The sequence below is a fragment of the Hakea prostrata genome, chromosome 7 (genome assembly GCF_041222555.1).
Source record: "Hakea prostrata isolate BN-2017 chromosome 7, UWA_Hpros_2, whole genome shotgun sequence".
Taxonomy (NCBI): domain Eukaryota; kingdom Viridiplantae; phylum Streptophyta; class Magnoliopsida; order Proteales; family Proteaceae; genus Hakea; species Hakea prostrata.
This window is the reverse complement of record NC_142606.1, coordinates 24,180,064-24,200,854: the sequence shown is the minus strand read 5'-3', so window position 1 is coordinate 24,200,854 and position 20,791 is coordinate 24,180,064. Positions and strand designations below refer to the sequence as shown.

Sequence of the window (20,791 nt, the reverse complement as noted above, 5' to 3'; positions counted from 1 at the left end):
ACCGTATCGTATAAATTCGGTACGGTACAGTTCTAGTTTTCGGTATTCAAAGTTGATACTATACCGAATTATTGAAACTGTACCGATTGACACCCTTATCTTTGGTGCATTTTATTTTGATGCCTCAAATGCATTTATGCATATTCATGTACATTAAGAATTATTGTTTATTATTATTTTTTTGGTACAAGACGTTTTCTATATATAGGAGATGGGATATTACATATACCATTAGCGAGAGCCGAATCCACGATTTTTTCACTAAAAGGTGTTGGTTTTTACTAATTGAGCAATCCTACGAAGATAATATATGATGAATTCTTACGTTAGGTATAATTAGAACTACAGAACCTGTATGTGTGGACTAGACGTTTTACATCAAGCTCTCGGCCTGTGGTTACATGAATCCAGAGATTTCAAATCTCTAGATTCATGAATCTGAGAATTATACCCGTTTGGTTGTAAAAATCTCTAGATTCATGAAATCTAGAGATTCAAGAAATCTAGAGATTCACCTTTTTACACTAAAAATGTGAATCCGTAGATTTATGGGTAAGGGGTAAAATCCAGAGATTTCAAAAAATCTATACATTTGCATATTCACAAAAATCAAGTCGATCAAATAGTTTTTGAGGATGAATCCACAAATTTCATTCCACAACTAAACATCTAATTTTATAAATTATAACTCCATAGATTTGAAATCTCAGATCTCTAAACTCCCCCCCCTTTTAACCCAACATCCCCTTTTTATGAGTGACGGAATGGGGCCAAAGGGGCTGAGAGAGGGGAAGAATCAATCCAGGTTTGGTCTTGGAGGCCGTTTCTGGTTTCTTGTTTGGCTCGATCCACTATTTTATATTTTTTGAAAAATCTAAATCGGAACTGAAACTGATAAATTGCTTTCAATAGGTTCAGCTAGGGCCACAATAACTGTCGATAACCGCTCATTGATCGGACGGTCGATGTCGTTTCCCGCGTTGTTTAGTGTCAAAACTCAAAAGTGTCTCCACATTCGACTCCTGAGTTGCAGTCTGGTACCCATTTCTCTCTCTCTGCAAAAGTGATTCCCCATCAGAACCCTAGAGGCAGAAAGATGTGTCTTCCCTAAAAATCAAATTGGCATCGCAAAGTGTTTTCTCCATTTCTCCTTATCCGACAGTTCTTCTTTGGTGAACCTTTTCCACTGACAGATAAATGCAGTTTTACAACTATATTTTCGTTGGTATCTTCAGTGCCTCCATCTTTACAAGCCTGTCTGTGGGGCTTGGTGCGGTTTCAGAGTCAGGTACCTCCACTGCATTTCATTCAATTATATATGATTTCTTATTTTAATCTATGAAATTGCATCGCAGTTTTCAAATGAAGCAAATTCCGGAACAGTGTTGTTGAAAATGATGTTTTTGGCCTCTAGCTTCTTCTCGAATCTGGTTAATTTTATGACAGCAAATGCTTTATTTGTCTTTGTTGCAGATAAAAAACTTCTACCTGGCTTTGCTTTCAGTTGGTTGGATGAAAATGATACATATAATGCTGGTGATGTAGCAATTATAAAGATCAAGGTGTTGCCCCATTCTGGTGGTGGTGCCAATATTTTCTCTGACCAAAATCCGATCAATCTATCAATTGCAGTGAACGGGAGAAAGGGCAATAGTACTTATATATCCGGTTTTTCATTTATCTTTAATCTGAATTCTACTGATTGGAGTATTACCTTCATACCTATTATGGTTGGGGTGTTTAATGTCCTTATTTCTGACGATCATTTTGGGATTTCAGATTCATCACTTCATTTCCAAGTTTTAGCAGGTAATGAAAACTGAATTAAATTTTTTTTTTAAAATTATGTTTGTATTATCCATATTAAATGTTAACAAGAACTCATAACTGGGAAATTGGGTTGGTTGGATTGTTACTGTAACGGATAGCCTGAATTCTAGCTTGCACATCTCTCTATGGGTTGGTGGAGGTTTCTGATTGAAATATGCTTGAATATTCTAATCCAATTCACCCTCTGTCTTTTTGAAGGTCGGATGTACCCATCTGTTTCTGTTGCTTCATTTGGCAATCTTGTAAATGAGTTTGTCGCAGGGACGAGGACTACTGTTTTAGTGCTTCCTAAAGATGCTTTTGGGAATAATATATCATCAACCAGTGATGAACTGGGCTCCTATAAGTTTATATTATCTGCATTTTATGAAAATGGATCTCTCGCTAGTGTCTTTAACGTCTCCTACACAGGATGGAATGGATTTGGCTATATTGGTGCTGAGTTTATTGCTTCCATAGCTGGAAATCTTTTATTACATGTAGAGCTTGGGAACCAAACCTTGAGTGGTTCTCCTCTACCCTTCAAGGTAAATCCAGGTCAGTTTTTTCCCCCCCTCTTCTTTTTTCCCATTTCCAGCTTGGGGTATAATTCTTTTTGGGCACAAGTTTCAATAACCGTGGCTCATAAATTTGCTCATGTTCTTTCACTTCTGAATTATAGAAGTTAGTAGTCTACTGTTGCTCAATTCTGTTTTCACATCTAAATTATCAATTTAGCAAACTTTTAGGGGCCTAATCAAAGCCTTTCACTTTGATTTTTTGTTGGTACAAGAAAGCCTCTCTTTTTTTCCATTGCATTTCCATTTTGCATGGTATTTTGCAGAGGCTCTCTATTCTATGGATGATTTTTTTTTGTGTTGATGCAGTACTACTTGGTTGGGTGAAAATATTGACAATCTACGGAAACCTGAGCCAGATGAAACTGGTTCAACCAGGTTTTCCGTCCAACAAGAGTTGGCGGTAGTCTTGTAGTTTTTATGTCTTTTATTCTTGGGCAGTTATTAGGTTAGTCACATTTGTTTGAACTCCAATTTACTTTCAGAGTTGGTTTACAAGTAAATTTCAGTTCCAGCGTATGGTAGTAGTCTCCTCATTTTTGAAAGGAGAATGCCTTAAACACTATTGATGATTTTGCTCTGATTGAGTTTGTGATAGAAATCTTCCATTTCTTCCCCTCCAATTCTTATTATCTATCTCAGATTTCCCATCTCCTCCAATTCATTATGTGTGAACTTGGTGTCAGAGCCAAATGATCTATCTTCCTCCTTTCTTCCCAATCTGTTGTCTTCCTTTATCTTATTTCTTGTTATTGTGGTTGGTGTCTTGTGATCTGGAAATATATTGCACCATATCATATTGAGCGATCTGTAGGTAATAGGTAGTGCACGGTGTTGATATGATATGTTGAGATATAATACTATTTTTCTATAAACAAATTTTATCTTACTGTTGTGCACTGTATTGTTCGATATAGATGATACTGTTGTACCGAGTTGTGAGCAATGCTTATAGTAGCTTTGTTTTCACTGTAGAGCTGAACAGGTCCTTCAGTGTCAAAACCCAACTCCTAGATCAATCATCTCAACCATATGAGCTTACAGACTTCATGAGCCAGATCACCAAATTCTGTGTCTGCATCAGCTTTGTTGTCACCGTATAGCTGCATAGGTCATTCTGATCACAACCCAACTACTGGGCCAATTACTTCAACCATATGTGTCGGCAGACTCCATGAACCAGAACAATAAAGTCTGCATCTGCACTGGATCAGGCTTCAACAGCTTGTTTTTTTGGCTTATCTTCTGTACTAATTCAATCCCCACTCTATGGACTTATGAAATAGAGCCTTTACTATGACCCAAATCAACAACAACAACAACAACAACAACAATAAGTCTTTTCCCAACTAAATGGGGTCGGCTACATGGATTCTTGCTCTCCAATCGGTTCTGTTCAAGGCCATGCTAGATACAAGGCCTAAGCTATACATATGCTTTCTCACCACTTCTCCTAAGGTTATCTTAGGTCTACCCCTAGCTCTTCTAGTTCCTTCATTGGATTATATCTTCTCCGACGGAGCTTTTGGTCTCCGTTGACGTGGCGTGCCCCTCCGACTTTCTCGCTTATCTTGGGAGCAACTCCCGGACCAACTCTAATATGATCGTTTCTTTCTTATCCATCCTGTTTTGCCACTCATCCATCTTAGCATCCTCATTTCTGCTACGCTGAGTTTATCTATATGACCCAAATCAACATATTGTAAAATAAAAAGCTTAACCTGTAGTGTAACTACCCAACTCATTGGACTGCCACCAACACCTTGTGAGCCTCTTTACAGGATTAATGAAAGTGCAACTGCATCATCTTGTCTGTTATATGAGAAACTACAATTACTGGCTGACCTAATTTTCATGAATACTAGATTCTAATTTTGTTGCTTTGTCATTTATTCAATTCTTAGTAATACAAAATATTTTATTATTCTTGTTGACATGAAGGTTGACACTGCCTGTTTAATAGGGCTACTGGATATCTCGAATTGCTTGGCAAAATGGAGTCATGAAACAAATGCTCTGCAAATATTTTCTAAGCTGGAGATATTTATACACCAACAAGATCAATATGGAAACCTTGTTCCAGGTTTATATGCATTTGATGCTCAAGTTGTTGAGAAGGGAACAAATTTGTCTATTCCTGTAGCAGATTTGACTTTTAAAGAGATGGTACCAGGTATTCAGTTGTTTTCTTTCACTGCACGTGAACCGGGGGACTTCAAGCTGACAGTTTATGACAGCGAACAGAACCAGAGCATCTCCAACATGCCATATGACTATACTGTTTTTATAGGTATCTAGATGTTGTTTCTATGGAGGAGTTCTTCAAATTACATTCATCCTGTTCCTTCTGATTTCCTTTCAGATGATCATATAATTTCAAGGTCAAAATTTATCATACATGTTCCTGGATGAGTAATTGCAATCTTTTGCTGACATTATGCACAATGTTTCGGGGGGTGAAATATGTTCATTAAGCCGTAATGTATCAGATTGAGAAATATTTCTCTCTCTCTCTCTCTCTCTCTCTCTCTCTCTCTCTCTCTCTCTCTCTCTCTCTCTCTTTGTGTGCGTGTATATATGGACTGAGGATTCACCAATGTGTAATCTGTAGATAACCTATATACTTTGCTTCATCTCCTATCATCATCATTCGTGATGAGATAATGCTCTCTTACCCCCCCCCCCAATTTTTTGGTGATTGAATATAAAATGCAATCTTTGTTAAAGTTTAGAAACCTAATAAGTCTTCCAGGATACTTCTAGGCATTGCCTTAAAGAGTACGTAATCTCATTTTCATAGGTTAATGCTTGTGGTTCAAGATCTATAAAATAAAAAAGACATGCATTGCTTCAATCAACCACATAATGTAATGGACAACATTCTCTCCTAACAAGGTTCAGATTTCTTTTGATAATTTTCTAATAGGCTATTGTGATGGAGCGAAGAGTGTTGTCAATGGTTCTGGCCTAACTGGTTCCTTTGCTGGTCAGATATCCAAGTTTTCAGTTTATATGAATGATAAATATGAATATCCCTCTCCAATTGATGCTGATAGGCTTCGGGTGCAAATTTTGAGGGAAGATGATTCAGCTAATGTGTTGCCAAGCATATTTCCTGTGCAGCCCACTAATGGTAAAGTATCTCCTTTATTTTTCATCTGTAGCCTTTCTGCAACATGTTTACTTAGTGCTCTGATCAGGAGGCATGTATCTCAGCCACAATGCATGCGCCCACTGGATTATTTAGTTATGGAGATACCAGCTTTATGGGAACTGCTCCTGCACCATCTATTGACCCAAAGAACAGTGTAAGAAAATCATTTTTTATTTTTTATTTTTCATAAAACTGTTTCTGTACACATTTCTAATAGCAGTTTGCTTTGAATTCAGTCAGACGCAGACTTCAAAATTCAGACAAGTATTTTTGATGTCATTTATACACCCAAAAAATCTGGACTCTATGAGATTCGAGTGTTCTGTGGAAATATTCCATTAAATAATGGCCACCCTTATACAAAGGAAGTAACAGCAGGTGCAGTCTTCTTCTCTTTCTTTTTGTAATCATTTATATATTTGGTAGAACACAGGAATATAACTCTATGCAACTAAAACATAATTGATTTGCTAAATATTTTCTTCACAAAATCAAGATAAGGTTCAGAATTTTAAGAAATGGCAATCATGGGGCAACTTGGTTTCGTTGAATAGACCGTTAGCCAGTAACTGGCACTTTTTGGGTGGCTAGTACATGGCTGTTGTGATGCAAAAGAGATCCTTTGGAACATTTTTCATGATCAGTTATGAATTATGATGAACATTGGAAACCTGGACGTAGCTCTCAATTAGGAGTGTCTGAATCTTTTAATTCAGCTGCAATTTTTTAGCATCAATTGAAAGTGGCACCTCTGTGTGATACCCTTCCTTAAAAGGGTAATTCTTTGAAACCACGAGGAAATTATTATTCATTTCTTGTATTTACTATATTACTTGGAAATAAGATTATGAGCACAGGAAAAATGCCAGACGGATGGAGGAAAAGTATCATGGTTTCAATTTACAAAAATAAAGGAGATATTTAAAGCTATAATAACTATAGAGATATGAAACTGATGAGTCATACTATGAAAAAAATAGGAGAGAGTAACTGAAACCCGTTCGAGACACTTAACCTCAATTACGGAGAACCAATTTGGGTTTATGTCTAGACGATCTACGATAGAGGCTATTTACCTAATTAGGAGACTTATGGAAATGTATAGAGAGTGTAGGAAAGACCTTCATATGGTATTTATTGACTTAGAAAAAGCTTATGATAGAGTTCCTAGAGCGTTAATTTGGCAAGTACTAGAGAAATGAAGGATCACAAGTAAATACGTGGACATAGTTAAGGATATGTATGATGGTTCAGTGACAAGTGTAAGAACAGTGGGGGTACAAAGTAATGAATTCCCAATTACAGTTGGGTTACATCAATGATCAACTTTAATCCCATATCTATTTACACTTAAAATGGATGAATTAACCAAAGACATTTAAGACGACGTTCCTTGGTGTATGCTTTTTGCTGATGATATTGTGTTGATAGATGAGACTCAAGTAGGGATTAATACCAAGTTAGAATCATGGAGAATAGCTTTGGAATCAAGAGGCTTTAAACTAAGTTGAATGAAGACAACATATCTAATTTATAACTTTAGTCATGATCTGGTAGACAATGAGGTGGTGAAACTTGACGATAAGGATATTCCTCAGAGTGATTGTTTTAGGTACCTAGTTCAATCATAAATAAAAGATGTGATATAGAGAATAATGTTTTTCAAAGAATCAAAGTAGGGTGGATGAAGTGGGGAGGTGCGTCCAGGGTCTTGTGTGACGTATTCCATTAAAGCTTAAAGAAAAATTTTATAGTACTATTGTTCGACCAACTATAATGTATAGCGGTGAGTGTTGGGCTGTTAAAAAGAATTATATAGATAAACTCAGTGTAAATGAGGATGCTAAGATGGATGAGTGGCAAAACTAGGAAGGATAGGATAAGGAATGATCATATTAGAGTTGGTCTAGAAGTTGTTTCCATAATGCTAATCTATGAGAAAGTCGTTTGAGGTGGTATAGCCATGTTCAACAGAGGCCTATAAATGCTCTTGTATGGAGAAGTGATATAATCCAAATTGATGGAACTAGAAGAGCTAGTGGCAGAGCTAAGATAACCTTAGGAGAAGTGTTGAGAAAGGATATGCATAGCTTAGGCCTTGTATCTAGCATGGCCTAAAATAGAACTAATTGTGGGGCAAGAATCCATGTAGTTGACCCCGTTTACTTGAGATAAGGCTTATTGTTGTTGTACTATATTACTTGAGAACTTTTTTTTTTCTTTTTTTCTAACACCCTACTCTTTTATTTTCTCCCTTTTTTTGGCACTAATTTTGTAATTTAACTAAACAACCTTGAGTTTGTGTTTTCATGGGCATACTCCTCTTATATACTTGATTGAGCATAAATTCTGTAATCAATGATGAGTGCTTTTGTTAATTTTCTGCAGGTGAAGTAAATGTATCACTCTCAGGAGTTGTAAAATTTGTACCTAAAGTATCAAAGCTGGTTAGAAATGAAATTGTGGTCCAACTGATGGATTTGTTTTCCAACCCTGTCTTAGTGCAGCAACCAAAGCTGAGCCTTGAGACTGGTTCCATCAATAATTCTGGTTTATTAATTTCAAAATTTGTGGGCAACGGAGATGGGTCCTATGTGGGTTACTTTCTGGGCAAGGATGTTGGCACCTATGAGATGTGCATTTCTTTCGAGGGACAACACTTGTCTCCTTGTCCTTTGGAAGTTAAAATTTACAGCGGTAAGTTCGACGGAATGGCCTCTTTTAGGTAATGCTGTTTTCTTTTCTTCTTCTTTTTGCCTGCATATAATGGAAGAGACATGAGACTTGTACTTTAATGTGGTGGTTTAAATGTGCTTCTTTTCTAACCATTTTCTTGCCTATGAGAAAGAGAGTTAGTTTATCTAAATTGGAACACATGTTCTTAATGGGTATTAATATATTTGGGCTACATGTGGAAGGAAAGGCTTGGTGGTTCTTCCATTCCATTAAACAAATCTAAGACTTGAACATGTTTTGGATATCTACTTTTTATGTTGTTGCTAGTTTGGAGCATGAATCGGATGGATTCTTAAAGTAGAGTATATATTCATGGCCTTGTATCTTCCAAATTTTTGTACATGAAAAAATGTGACCAGGGAAATGTTGATCATCTTCTACTTGTCTCAAGTAGCCATGCTCAAATTTCTGACCTTATTTTGTCTCTGGTCTCAAGGGACGATGCAAGGAGGTTTCTAACCTTTGTGGCTTTTCCTATGCCATCTACCAGAGCTTGTAGAAAGAGATTCTGTTCGTTATTTTAAGAATGAGAATTCTACTTTGGATGGGATTATGCATAATGTGTGTTTTCTTTGTTTTCAGGCTTATCAACTGTGAATATTGAAATATTGATTTCTTGCAGGGGAATATTTTCCTAAAGCCTATAACGATTCTCTAATTGTTTGGGAGGATGAGTCAGTTGCTTTTGATGCACTGGGAAATGATTACTTCGCTGGTGGTAATGCAAGCATTGTTGAATTTTCAAAGGTACAGTTTAAAGCTATGGACAATTGAATATACGTCACAAGCAAGTGATGTAAATAGTATCATTAGTGTTGGTGTCGTGGCCTTCTAAATAGGAGCTAACAACATTGATTTTATTCAATGAATTAAATAATTATCTTCAATGAATCAAGGCATGCCTCATTTTTTTTTTCTTTCTTCTTATTTTTTCAGCCATTTCTGGCCGATACTCACTACTCAGTCGGAATACTAAAATATAATTCTTCGTAATAGTTCTTCCAGTCAAGGGAATTCATCCTCATGCCATTATTTTGCTTCACCCTAGATTAGTTGTTAGCTACCCATTAATTGTAAACGAGAGGGAGGTCTCAGCAGAATGGTAGGATTGCTCCATTGTGACCTACAGGTTGTGGCTTCAAGTCAGCAAATAGACTCTCTCAAAAGTGGGGGTGATGCTGTGTATGTTATAAAACCCCCCAAACCCTGCAATGGTGGGACCCTAGGTGCACTTATATTAATGGTAAAGATGGCCATAGAGATCAAAGACCATTTATGTCTAAATCTATCAATTGTGCCAGGGGAAAGCTGTAAAGCCTTTTCATTCCTGTTAATTTTCCTTTTAGAGACATCTCATTTCATAAAAAAAAAATTGAAGAGATATTTTTGAAAACTATAAAAAATTGAAAACCCATAAATTTCATGATAGTTCATTGAAGTTTCCTTGTTCTTTTGGTAGTGTGCTCCTATGACGTTTCTGACCTTCAATTTTTGTAGTTCCCTTGCAGTCACAATAACCAACCATAGATACATAATATGTCAAAGATGAAAATCATATATAGTTTTCTGGGTATATAGCTTACGATTGTTTTTGTTGCATTGGCAGCCATGTCATGGATCACTTCTTCAGTATGATCAGCTGTTCAGATACACACCTTTTAAAGGTTTCTTTGGGAATGATTCCTTCAATTACACAATTTCTGATATAAATGAAAATATGGCTTCTGCCTCAGTAATCATTTCCATTCTTAGTACTCCACCCCAGTTTGTTTCTTTACCTGTTCAACTGCAAGCAACTGAAGATTTGATGAGTCCCAGATTTGGGTAAGACTTGTTTCAAGATGAAGCGGATAAAGCATAAACTTCCACTTATATAAGCAGAATCTGATCTAGACAAAATAGATTCCCCCTCCCCTCTATCTTTGAATTGTTTTGAAATTTGTACTGAATCAATTTTCATATCTTGCAGTGGTTTTCCTGGTTTTGAAATGAAGTACTCCGACTTAGAGGAGAACATATCTGTTACTCTCAGTACACAATCTGGTTCTATTTTTCTTTCTCCTATGCCAATGCAGTTCTGGCAATCAAGATGGAATTCACTTGCTATCCATGAAGGGGGAGGAGATTGGAAGAGCTTGATCTTAGAGGGCCATGTGGAAGTAATTAATTTTGCTCTTCAGTCAGTCCAGTATCTTGGGTATTGCACATAGCATTACATGTTCAAGACAAAGTTCTAACATTTTAAATTTTTGCTTTTGGGTCCTGAATTATTTACTCAACATAATATGCTTTAAGGAAAAGTTAATAGTTTCTTATCAAACTGATATATAGTGTCTACTATGTCACATACTGGCAATTATTTTTGTCACTACCCCAAAAAAGAAGGAATTTTTTAATGTAAATGGCAATTAAAACTTAATTTTTATACCCCCTGTTAGGTGATACTGGATGAATTAATTTTATTTTCCTCCTTTCAGGAATGATAACTTCAGTGGAGATGATTTCATTCATGTTTCAACCATGAACAAAAATGGAAGAAATGATGCCCATGTTCCAGTTTTTGTGCAACCAATCAATGATCCTCCATTTATTCATGTCCCTGAATTCATAAAGTTGTGGAAGCAAGATGAAGGTGGTTCACAGATCTTCAACAGTCAAAGAGATCAGTTTGAATTCTCAATTGGAGATCCAGATCTTTTTAATTTTCCTGGTACTCTGTTGAACTAAATTAATGGAATTCATATTCTGGTTTTTGCTTATACTACTCGAGTGTATATGATCTTGAGATGCTGAAAAGGAAATCAGTGACCAGAAAAAGTTTTACATTTTCTTATTTTGCTTCTGAAGTCACATCAGACCTAACTGCTCAAATTTTGATGTTTTATAGTGATTGGTTGGTGGAAAATAGTGGTGGAGCACTCAATTAACCTATGAAACCATGCAGTGAAATACTAGACATTGTACCCCAAATAAACTTAGCCATTCTATTCTTAATTTTCATAATTTATGAAGCTATTATCCTATTTTCTCTCATTACCCGGCATATACAGCTAGAGAAAGTTTCACTCGTAGTGCATCATCAAAGGATTCACCCTCCAAATCCTTTCTTTGACACTAGAGGAAGAGAAAAATAAGAAACTTTGCTGTAAAGTTTCATGAAGTTTCTGAAGCTATAACCCTATCTTCAAAACCCTGATGTTGAAATAAGAGTCCCTTATGGTTTCTATTTTCTAAACCCTAGTTATTGAGATGTGGATTCTGGACCCAATGGTTACCCATAGACCCTAGTTGAGATTGTGAGATTTCCTCTTCTGTGTCAGTCAGTTGTGTCTTTGTATGTGTGTCAATGAGGAACCGGCAACCATATGCTGAATCTGGACTACATAACCTGAACTGATACCAAATGAATTTAATATGCTTTTAAGTCTTGGATCTGAAAATGTCTTTTTTGGTTGATTGAGAGCAGATCCGAATCTAGCCATGGAGCCATCGGTTCTAACTGAATCCAAATCAATTGCAAATGTTAAAAGTCAAATTAAACACTAATAGTTTACTATTTTATTAGGTTTAGATTTAGATTTTTAAAACTTTAAGGTTCTATGTTGACAGTTAACCTTATGGTAGCTTACTGACTTGGGCAGTTAGCCCTTATCCCTTAGTCCCTTAAAAATTACTAAATTTTAATCTGATGTAATAACCAAATGAGTACTATTACTGAATTGATATTGGTATAGTAATGGATGTAGTTACCAGATAAGAACCAAATACAGTAACCAAATCGAGAATAGATCTGAACCAAACTACTGGGATCAGTTACTATTCAAGTATAGAACCAATAGGGACTTGGTCCAGATTTGGGTCCCACTTCCATTGCTTGGAACCGAATTGTATCTGAACTGAATACCTGGTTCTGGAACCGTTTGACACCCTGTTCATGTTTTTGTGTGCATCTCTGTGCATGAGTGAGCAGTATCAGCAAGCCTATTATATATATATATATATAAATTTTGCATTGAGATTTTTCTCAGTCATATTGTTTTCTATCTCTGAGGTTTTGTCTTTTCATTGAAACAAAAATTTTGGTTTGAAACCTATGAACTGAATGAAGATTAACTTTTGAGATAAACTATACTGAAGTTAAGTAATTGATGATGGCAACAGCATAGTGAAAACACGTTATGATTTTTTATCAACCAATTATTTCAAATATTTGGGTAAAGCTAAGGGTTGCATCCTCCATTTTGTTAATATACAATGTTTTGATGTCTTTTGATGGATATTTTTTTTCAGGGAATGACTCCTACTTTTTGGTCACACTTTCAATGGAGGTTAATTATGGAATTTTGGTTACTAACTTACCAATTCATCTTATTAATACAACTGAACTGAAGCTGAAGAGCAGTAACCTGTGGCAGCCCCTTCAGACTTTTGTCAGTATTTCAAGACATTTTTTGGTTAAGGCTAAAGGAGTTAGATTCAGGGGAACAATTAAGGACTGCAACAATGTCATGCAGCAACTGTCATATCAAGTTAGTGAACTGTCTCACATTAGTAATGCATTGCCTGTATTTATTTTATTTCTGTTTCTAATTTTTAGTCAGTGACATTTAGTTAGAACCAGACATCCTCTTTCTTTGAATTACTTCCACTGTATCTGGATTGTTTGTATCTCTAATATCTTAGGTTAGCTAAGGTAGATTCAATTCCTAGCATTGTGCTTGGTCTTTAAGGAAATGCCAAGCTCTAGGTTTTTTAAAGGGTAGGCAACAGAGGTTTAAAATGAAAACAACATCAGCACGGAGGAAGTTCATTACCACTATTCACTGTTAACAGCCATACTGGCTGCTGAACTTGAAGTGTTCTTCTAATTTTATCATATATTCTTAAGGATTTCCATGGTTGGCATACCAACTAAGGGTGTCTTTTTTATCTGAAACCTGAATCTACCATGTGGAAGGGTTCAAATGGAAAATCTGACCACTGGATATCTGGAAGATGGTATGGATAGGTTACACGTCAGGTTTTAAACCCTTCGTCATTTTTTCACATTGATAACCCTGTCACTTCCGGTGTCTTCTGGATTTTTAATGCTTTGTTAACCACATGCGAATTCTTTTTTAATTGAAAATTGACATGTCAGTAGGGGGTCTAGGGATCTGCCTCACAAAATAATTCAGCTGAACTTGATTAGCCACATGCAGAAGTAGGTAACCAACTAACACTTAGTATGTTGACTGAGAAACCAAAAAACTTATATTTTTAAGCTGGGACCTAGTTAAGAAAGCATAAAGCAATCTTTTTAATTAAAAGAGAATGCAATTCTGTCCTTGGCACAAGGTGTGAATCAATTCATAAACTGACTCTTTCTTGTACAGGGCGGAGAATATGGAGCTGTTCTAACTGTAGGTGTAAACGATATGGGAAATTATGGTTGTTATCCAGATTGCTCTGAAAGGATGTCCGCTCCTCTTTTTGCTGAGGCTACTGTAAATCTAATTGGGAGACAGCCAATGGGTTCACTGACGGCTCATTGTAAGTAATAGTAACTGTAACAGCTTATCCAGTGAAATTATTTTTTAATCTGTTTTCTAAATTTTCCCCTGTTTTCTTTTTAAACCGAAAATATCCTTTTCTAAGATTCAGGAATTAATGTGTTCTAAATAAACTTTGGAGCCACCCAAAATATCCTTGTTATGTGCTTATTGAGACAGAATCTAGTGTATCAGTGCTAGATCAGACAAGTTTTGTATAACATATGTTAAATGGTTTGATTTACTATTACATTTTGTATTGACAGCCCTTGAGTCAGCAATTGTGCTTGAATTCATTATGATGTTTGCCCTTGGAGTGCTGCTACTCTTTTTCACATGTAAATGTGCCATAGCTCTTGGAAATGAAAGGAAATACCGTCATGCCAGCAACATCAAGCTCTTGAGACATGAAAATTTCCAAAAACATCTTGTGAGGATACTTTTTGTACTTTTGACTATATCCTCACTGTTTCCTCGTCGTTGTTTCTCAAATATTCACAGATACTTCACTTGCTTCCCTGTGGAGTTTCGTGCAAGATATGTAATCCTTGCAATTATGTGATAAATAGACTAATTTGCAGAATATATATGCAGTCAAGTGGAGCTTCATCAGAGGATGCGACTTACTACACAGCTGCTGGTTCAAGTGCCAGAAGCCAGCCTTCCAACTTCTGTCAGCAGTAAGGACTTTCATATTCTTCTAAAGAGTTAACTTTGGAAAGGTACCTTTTAAATTGGGGAAAAACAAAGAGAAAGAGTTCATGCAAAGGTTGCCCAGAAGATTTTTGAAATTCACTTCCTTTTCAAGTATAAGACTGTATAATTCTAGGCTGTCTGCTACTAAATTTTTTTTTAAAATATTGGCTAACATTAGATTTTTCATAAATTAGAACTAGTCAGGTAAACAGCATGCAACATGTCTCATTTAGCATGGCCCTGAAAATGACCCATGACACCTTACATGTGGATTGAACTTCTCTTCCTGAGTTCTATGAACATCTCTGAAATGTTCAGCTGTTTGCATTAAGTAGCTATTACACTGGATTAACATTGCAAATCACTTAAAAGGCACCTTACATGTCAGGGGGTTTCATGTTTGCCAAAGGCATGTTTCTTATAACTAGATTATTAATTGCTACAATAGAAAGCCTTTTGTCGGTCTGCTGCTGTTTGAGATTGTGTCCAGTTAATTCAATTTAACAAGTTGCAACTACTAAAATCGGCGACATGGTTTAGCAATTTTTTAGGAGGTATCTCCTGTTCCATCTGGTGTCAAATCATTTCTCTTCTCTAGCTAATTATTCTCTTATGCATCTCCAGGTCTCGCCGGCTATCGGGAGATGGAAGATCTAGCAAAGATGAAGATTGTTCCCCTCAATCTTCTGAGCTAAACCGTCGCCTCAGTTTCACTCCTCTTTCCATTGAGAAGGGGTGAGATGAACCTGTCTCACCACTCATCAACTATTCAGGCTTTTAATTCAGAACTTCAAGGTCAATATTCCAAAGATTTTTCTCCAGGGTATCTACCACTCAAGACAAATTCAAGAACATCAAACCAAATACAGTTCCTAGTAACATTAACATATGCCCATGAACCATAACCATTCAGTTATGCTCTGTAATGCATCTTCTATGAACCAACAAATCACTTATGCTTTGTAATGTATCTGGTACAAACCAATTGAACTGACCATTTTAAGTTTTTTCTGGAAGAACTTCTGGCAAGGCTCTTATCAGGTTTCTTAGTGGACCTCCACAGTTGGCGTGATATGTGTCATGTAACAATTTTATGGCATGGGAAACGGCATTTAGAACCAGTTTGATTCTTCGAAGATGCAGCCGCCTGTCAAACCAAATTGAAAACATTAGAAATTGAATCAAGTCTTTACATAAGAACTGTTTAGTAAATAAAAGATTTGAGTTTGGTGTCAAAATGATGCACGCTTACTGGTTAAACCAACAGAAAACCTTTTAAACCCACTAATGTACTACTAGTAAATTAAGCCATTCATAAGATAAAACCTTTAAAAAAAAAAGAAACGTAGTCAGGTTAAATTTACATTTATTTTTAGTTAGTCTGTTTACAATTTGACTCAGTTTGATTTTGAATCGTTCAGTAACGATTTCAATCCGAATCAAATACTCAAGAATTAACAGGAATTTGGAATTCAAGTCGTTTTATTCACCGATTCGATCACCGATTCCATAAAACCATGGTAATTTGCTTGTCACCAGTCTCCCTCCATTGATTAAAAATACGGAGCAGGCTGCAGGGAGTCTTATAGTAATAGAGATTCTTTTCACCTGGCCTGTATGTCAAGTCATCTTCCACATTAACATAAAGTATTGAATAAAGATGTAGAATCGTGTGTTAAAAAACAACCTCAATGGGAAAAATGGTTGAATAATTTCATATGAGAGAACCTCATATATATAGGCAGCATACATCTCGTGTTGTTAGGTAATTATAAACAATAAAAGAAAGATATAAAACATGGAAATACAATACATGGAAATGTTTGTATGAAAATACAATGTATGGAAATGATTTAATAGAGAAACCTAGAGAAACCTAATCAAGCCGAAACCAAATTAGAATATTGATGAAATGGAAGGATGAGATGGTATCGTAAGAATTCAAATGAGAGACAATTAGGGAAAGGATGAAAAATCATCCTTATCACACCTAATATGGAGAGTGAATGTCAAGAACTCTCAACTTGCCTCTATGACTGAGAAATAAATCTTTTTCAAGGGCCTTGGTGAAAATGTCTGCAACTTGAGCAGCACTAGTGGTGGAAGTGGGTTGAATAAGACCACATCAAACTTGATCACGAACCACATGACAATCAATCTCCATGTGCTTGGTGCGCTCGTGAAAGACTGGGTTCGCAGTAATATGTAAAGTAGCTTGATTGTCACAAAATAAAGATATTGGTCGAGGGACCATGACGCCAAGATCTTTAAACAATGTAGCTAACCACATTAATTCACAAGTAGTGACAACCATAGCACGATATTCAACCTCAACAGATGAGCGGGACACAGTAACTTGTTTTTTAGATTTCCAAGATAAATGGTTGGAACCAAGAAATACACAATATCCAGTGGTAGATCTTCGAGTCATAGGGCAACTTGCCCAATCTGAGTCACAATAAGCACAAGGAGATAACTCACTATCAGCAGATAAAAGAATCTCTTGTCCTAGAGTGCTATGGAGGTAACGAAGTAAACGATTAACAGCATCCATATGAGGTTTACGAGGCTCATGCATGAATTGACTAAGAACATTCACAGTGTGAACAATATTTGGACGAGTAATTGTGAGATAAATAAGTCTTCCCAATAATCGACGGTATGGTGCTGGATCAGGTAAGGGCTCATCATCAGAAGTAGTTAACTTGAGGTGTTGTTTTATTGGAAATTGAGTCGGATTAGTACCCGTGAAACCAACATCAGTTAAGATGTCCAATGTGTATTTTCGTTGGTTGATGAAAATACATTTCTTGGAATGTGCCACCTCAAGACCAATGAGATACTTAAGTAATCCAAGATCTTTAATTTGAAAACGTTGTTGAAGAAATGATTTTAAGTTGGAAATCACAATTGTGTCAGACCTAGCGATTAAAATGTCATCAACATAAACAAGTACAAAGGTAGATGAAGACTCTATAAGTAGAGAAAATAGAGAGTAATCTGCCTTAGATTGTGTATATCCAAGATTAATAAGGGCACCAGAAAGCTTGGAAAACCAATTACGGGATGTTTGCTTAAGCCCATATAATGATTTGTGCAAATGACAAACCAATTTCTCCCCCTTTCGATGATAACCAGGTGAAAGTGTCATATATACCTCTTCATCAAGATTGCCATGGAGAAAGGCGTTGTTCATCTCCAAATGATGTAAGGACCGTCCTTATATAGCATCAATAACAAGAAGTGTTCTGACAGTAACCAACTTAGCAACTGGGGCAAATGTTTCATGGAAATCGACCCCTTCAATTTGAGTATAACCATTTGCCACCAAACGCGTTTTTTAATGCTCAATTGATCCATCTGAATGCCGTTTAATTTTGTAAACCCATTTACAACCTATTGGTTTCTTGTTTGGGGGTAAAGGTACAAAAAACTAAGTCTTGTTAAAGTCAAGAGCTGCAATTTCATTGTCCATTGCTTCCTTACAATCAGGTGAAATAATAGCCTTAGCAAAACTTGTAGGTTCAGTTATAGCATTGAAGGCCTTGAGATATCTGAAATGGAGTAAGGATAATCTATGATAGGATACAAAACAATTTTCAGGAGTGAGAGTACCTATGTATGAAGGAGGAGCTTGGGCATCCATGGCATAACAATGATATTCTTTAAGATGGGGTGGCGGTCGATGAACCTGAGATGGCTGAGAGATGGTAGTAGATGGGAGGGTGGGTGAAGGAGGTTCTTCAACCGGTTGGGGAGAGGTGTGGTTGATAAGGGTGGATCTAACAAGATGGGTAAACTATCAATATCTAAAGCTGCAATGGGTAAAACAGACAATAATGGGGATGACAATTTTAAAAAAGGAAAAGAATCTTCAACAAATGTGACATCACGACTAATGTAAACCTTATATGTTTATAAATCATAAATCGTATACCTTTTTTGTGCATATGGATACCCAATAAAAACATCTGGAGATGCTCGATGATCAAATTTATGACGAATGGATAAATGATTATGACCATAACAAAGGCATTCAAAAGCTCGAAGATGAGAATATGAAGGGATATTGCTAAATAAAACTTAAAGTGGTGACTTAGCTGTAAGAATGGGGTGGATAAATGGTTAATTAGGTAAGTGACTGTCAAAACACAAAGACCCCAAAACTTATGAGATAGACTTACTTGAAAAGATAGAACACGGGCCACATTAAGAAGATTGCGGTATTTGCGTTCAACAACCCCATTTTGTTGGGGGTGTATCAACGCAACTATGTTGATGAATAAGACCATTGGTTGTAAAAAAGGCATTGAATAGTGATTAAAAAACTCACGACCATTATCAGTTCGGAGTTGTTTAATTTGGTATCCAAATTGGGTTTTGATCATAGTAAAAAATTTCCTTAATTGGGACCAAGCATCAAATTTATGATTTAACAAAAACACTTAGGTGTATTGTGAAAAATCTTCCACAATAGTTAAAAAATATTTTGCATCACAAATTGAGGGAATGAAGTAAGGTCCCCCCGTATGTCACAATGTATCAATTCAAAGCAAGAGGTAGTAGAAATTGTATTAGATGGAAAATGAAGTCGAGTTTGCTTAGCTAAAGGACAAATGGAGCAAACACAATATTTAGGAAAATAAATATTCGGATCCAAATGTGCAATATAACTAGAAACCTTTAAAGATGGATGACTTAAACGAGAATGCCAAAGGTCTTTGGCAGGTAAAACAGCAGCAGCAACGTGATAATCCAATTCCAAATAATAAAGTCCATTGTACGCCTTGCCTAGCCCAATCATCTCCTCCGTACGTAGGTCTTGTATCACACATTGATCAGGATAGAAAGTTATGGAAGAATGAAGTTGTTGGGTAAGTTGAGTACTAAATAATAAATTAAAACCAAATGAAGAAACATGTAATACGTTTGTGAGAAGTAAAGTGAATATGGAGCTGCAATTCCCAATATGTGTAACGGAAACAAAACCATCATTTAGAAGGCGAATAGATTGGGTGTGGGGAACAAGAATATTTGAATGAAATAAAGATAAGTTGGAACCCATATGAAGACTGGCACCCGAATCAATAACTCATAGAAAAGATACTTTACCTATAGCATTTGCCAATGGTGAAATGTTACCAGATTCCAACAGAGTTAGAAGTTTATGGTACTAATCTGTGGTGAAAGATGGTGCAACAGCTGAATGGATCACAATTGTAGCAAAAGAGTGAACCATATGAGAGTAATCCATTGAAGACGTAGTGTTGGTAGCCATAGAAGAAGAAGACGTGGCTGATGAAGATGTAGAATCGTGTGTTAGGCTGATACCATATTAAGAAACAACCTCAATGGGAAAAATGGTTGAATAATTTTATATGAGAGAACCTTAAATATATAAACAACATACATCCCATGCTGTTATGTAACTATGAACAATAAAAGAAAGATATAAAACATGGAAATACAATCCATGGAAATGTTTATATGGAAATATAATATATGAAAATGTTTGTATGGAAATGATTTAATAGAGAAACATAATTAAGCTAAAGCCAAATTAGGATATTGATGAAATGGAAGGATGAAATGGTATGGAAAGAATGATGAATGGAATTAAAATGAAAGACAATTAGGGAAATGATGAAATTTAATTGAGAGACAATTATGGAAAGGATGAAAAGTCATCCTTATCACACCTAGTATGGAAGTAAAATGTATGGAAATGATTTAATAGAGAAACATAATCAAGCCAAAGCCAAATTAGGATATTGATGAAATGGAAGGATGAGATGGTATGGAAAGAATTTAAATGGAAATAATTAAAATGAAAGACAATTAGGGAAATGATGAAATTTAAATGAGAGACAATTAGGGAAATGATAAAAAATCATCTTTATCACGCCTAGTATGGAAATACAATGTATGGAAATGATTTAATAGAGATTCTTAATCAAGCCAAAGCCAAATTAGGATATTGATGAAATGGAAGGATGAGATGGTATGGAAAGAATTTAAATGGAAAGAATAATGAATGAAAAGAATTCAAATGAAAGACAATTAGAAAAATGATGAAAAATCATCCTTATCACGCCTGATATGCCTGTCAAATCATCTTCCCACATTAACATAAAATATTAGAACTTATACTTACAAGAATTTTACGTACTAGATAGGGCAGTGCAAGTCTCACACTCATGTTAGTGTAGGAGGATTGTCTCACGGGTAAGTTGAGTGAAGAAAATGGTAGACTCTGAGTAGAGGATTGTGTTTTTCATAAATAGAGG

The 20,791-nt window shown here is 35.9% G+C and overlaps 1 protein-coding gene across 1 annotated transcript; it reads left to right on the top strand.

The window, feature by feature from the left end:
• The first annotated feature begins 1,712 nt into the window (after nt 1–1,712).
• GEX2 (gamete expressed 2) lies at nt 1,713–15,528 on the top strand. Its single transcript, XM_089163025.1, has 16 exons — nt 1,713–1,809; nt 2,029–2,367; nt 4,351–4,677; nt 5,314–5,520; nt 5,604–5,695; nt 5,778–5,919; nt 7,930–8,238; nt 8,900–9,024; nt 9,884–10,101; nt 10,247–10,474; nt 10,755–10,987; nt 12,568–12,806; nt 13,653–13,809; nt 14,075–14,238; nt 14,403–14,488; nt 15,129–15,528. Exons 1-16 carry the CDS (start codon nt 1,728–1,730, stop codon nt 15,241–15,243), a joined length of 3,063 nt encoding a protein of 1,020 aa, XP_089019151.1. The 5' UTR covers nt 1,713–1,727; the 3' UTR covers nt 15,244–15,528.
• Nucleotides 15,529–20,791: the final 5,263 nt, after the last annotated feature.

Bases quoted from the DNA above. Each gene is read 5' to 3' on its own strand.
- GEX2 (XM_089163025.1), top strand. From the start codon at position 1,728: ATGGTTGGGGTGTTTAATGTCCTTATTTCTGACGATCATTTTGGGATT. The intron at 9,025-9,883 runs GTACAGTTTAAA...TTGCATTGGCAG, and splicing joins GCATTGTTGAATTTTCAAAG to CCATGTCATGGATCACTTCT. The intron at 10,102-10,246 runs GTAAGACTTGTT...CATATCTTGCAG, and splicing joins TTGATGAGTCCCAGATTTGG to TGGTTTTCCTGGTTTTGAAA.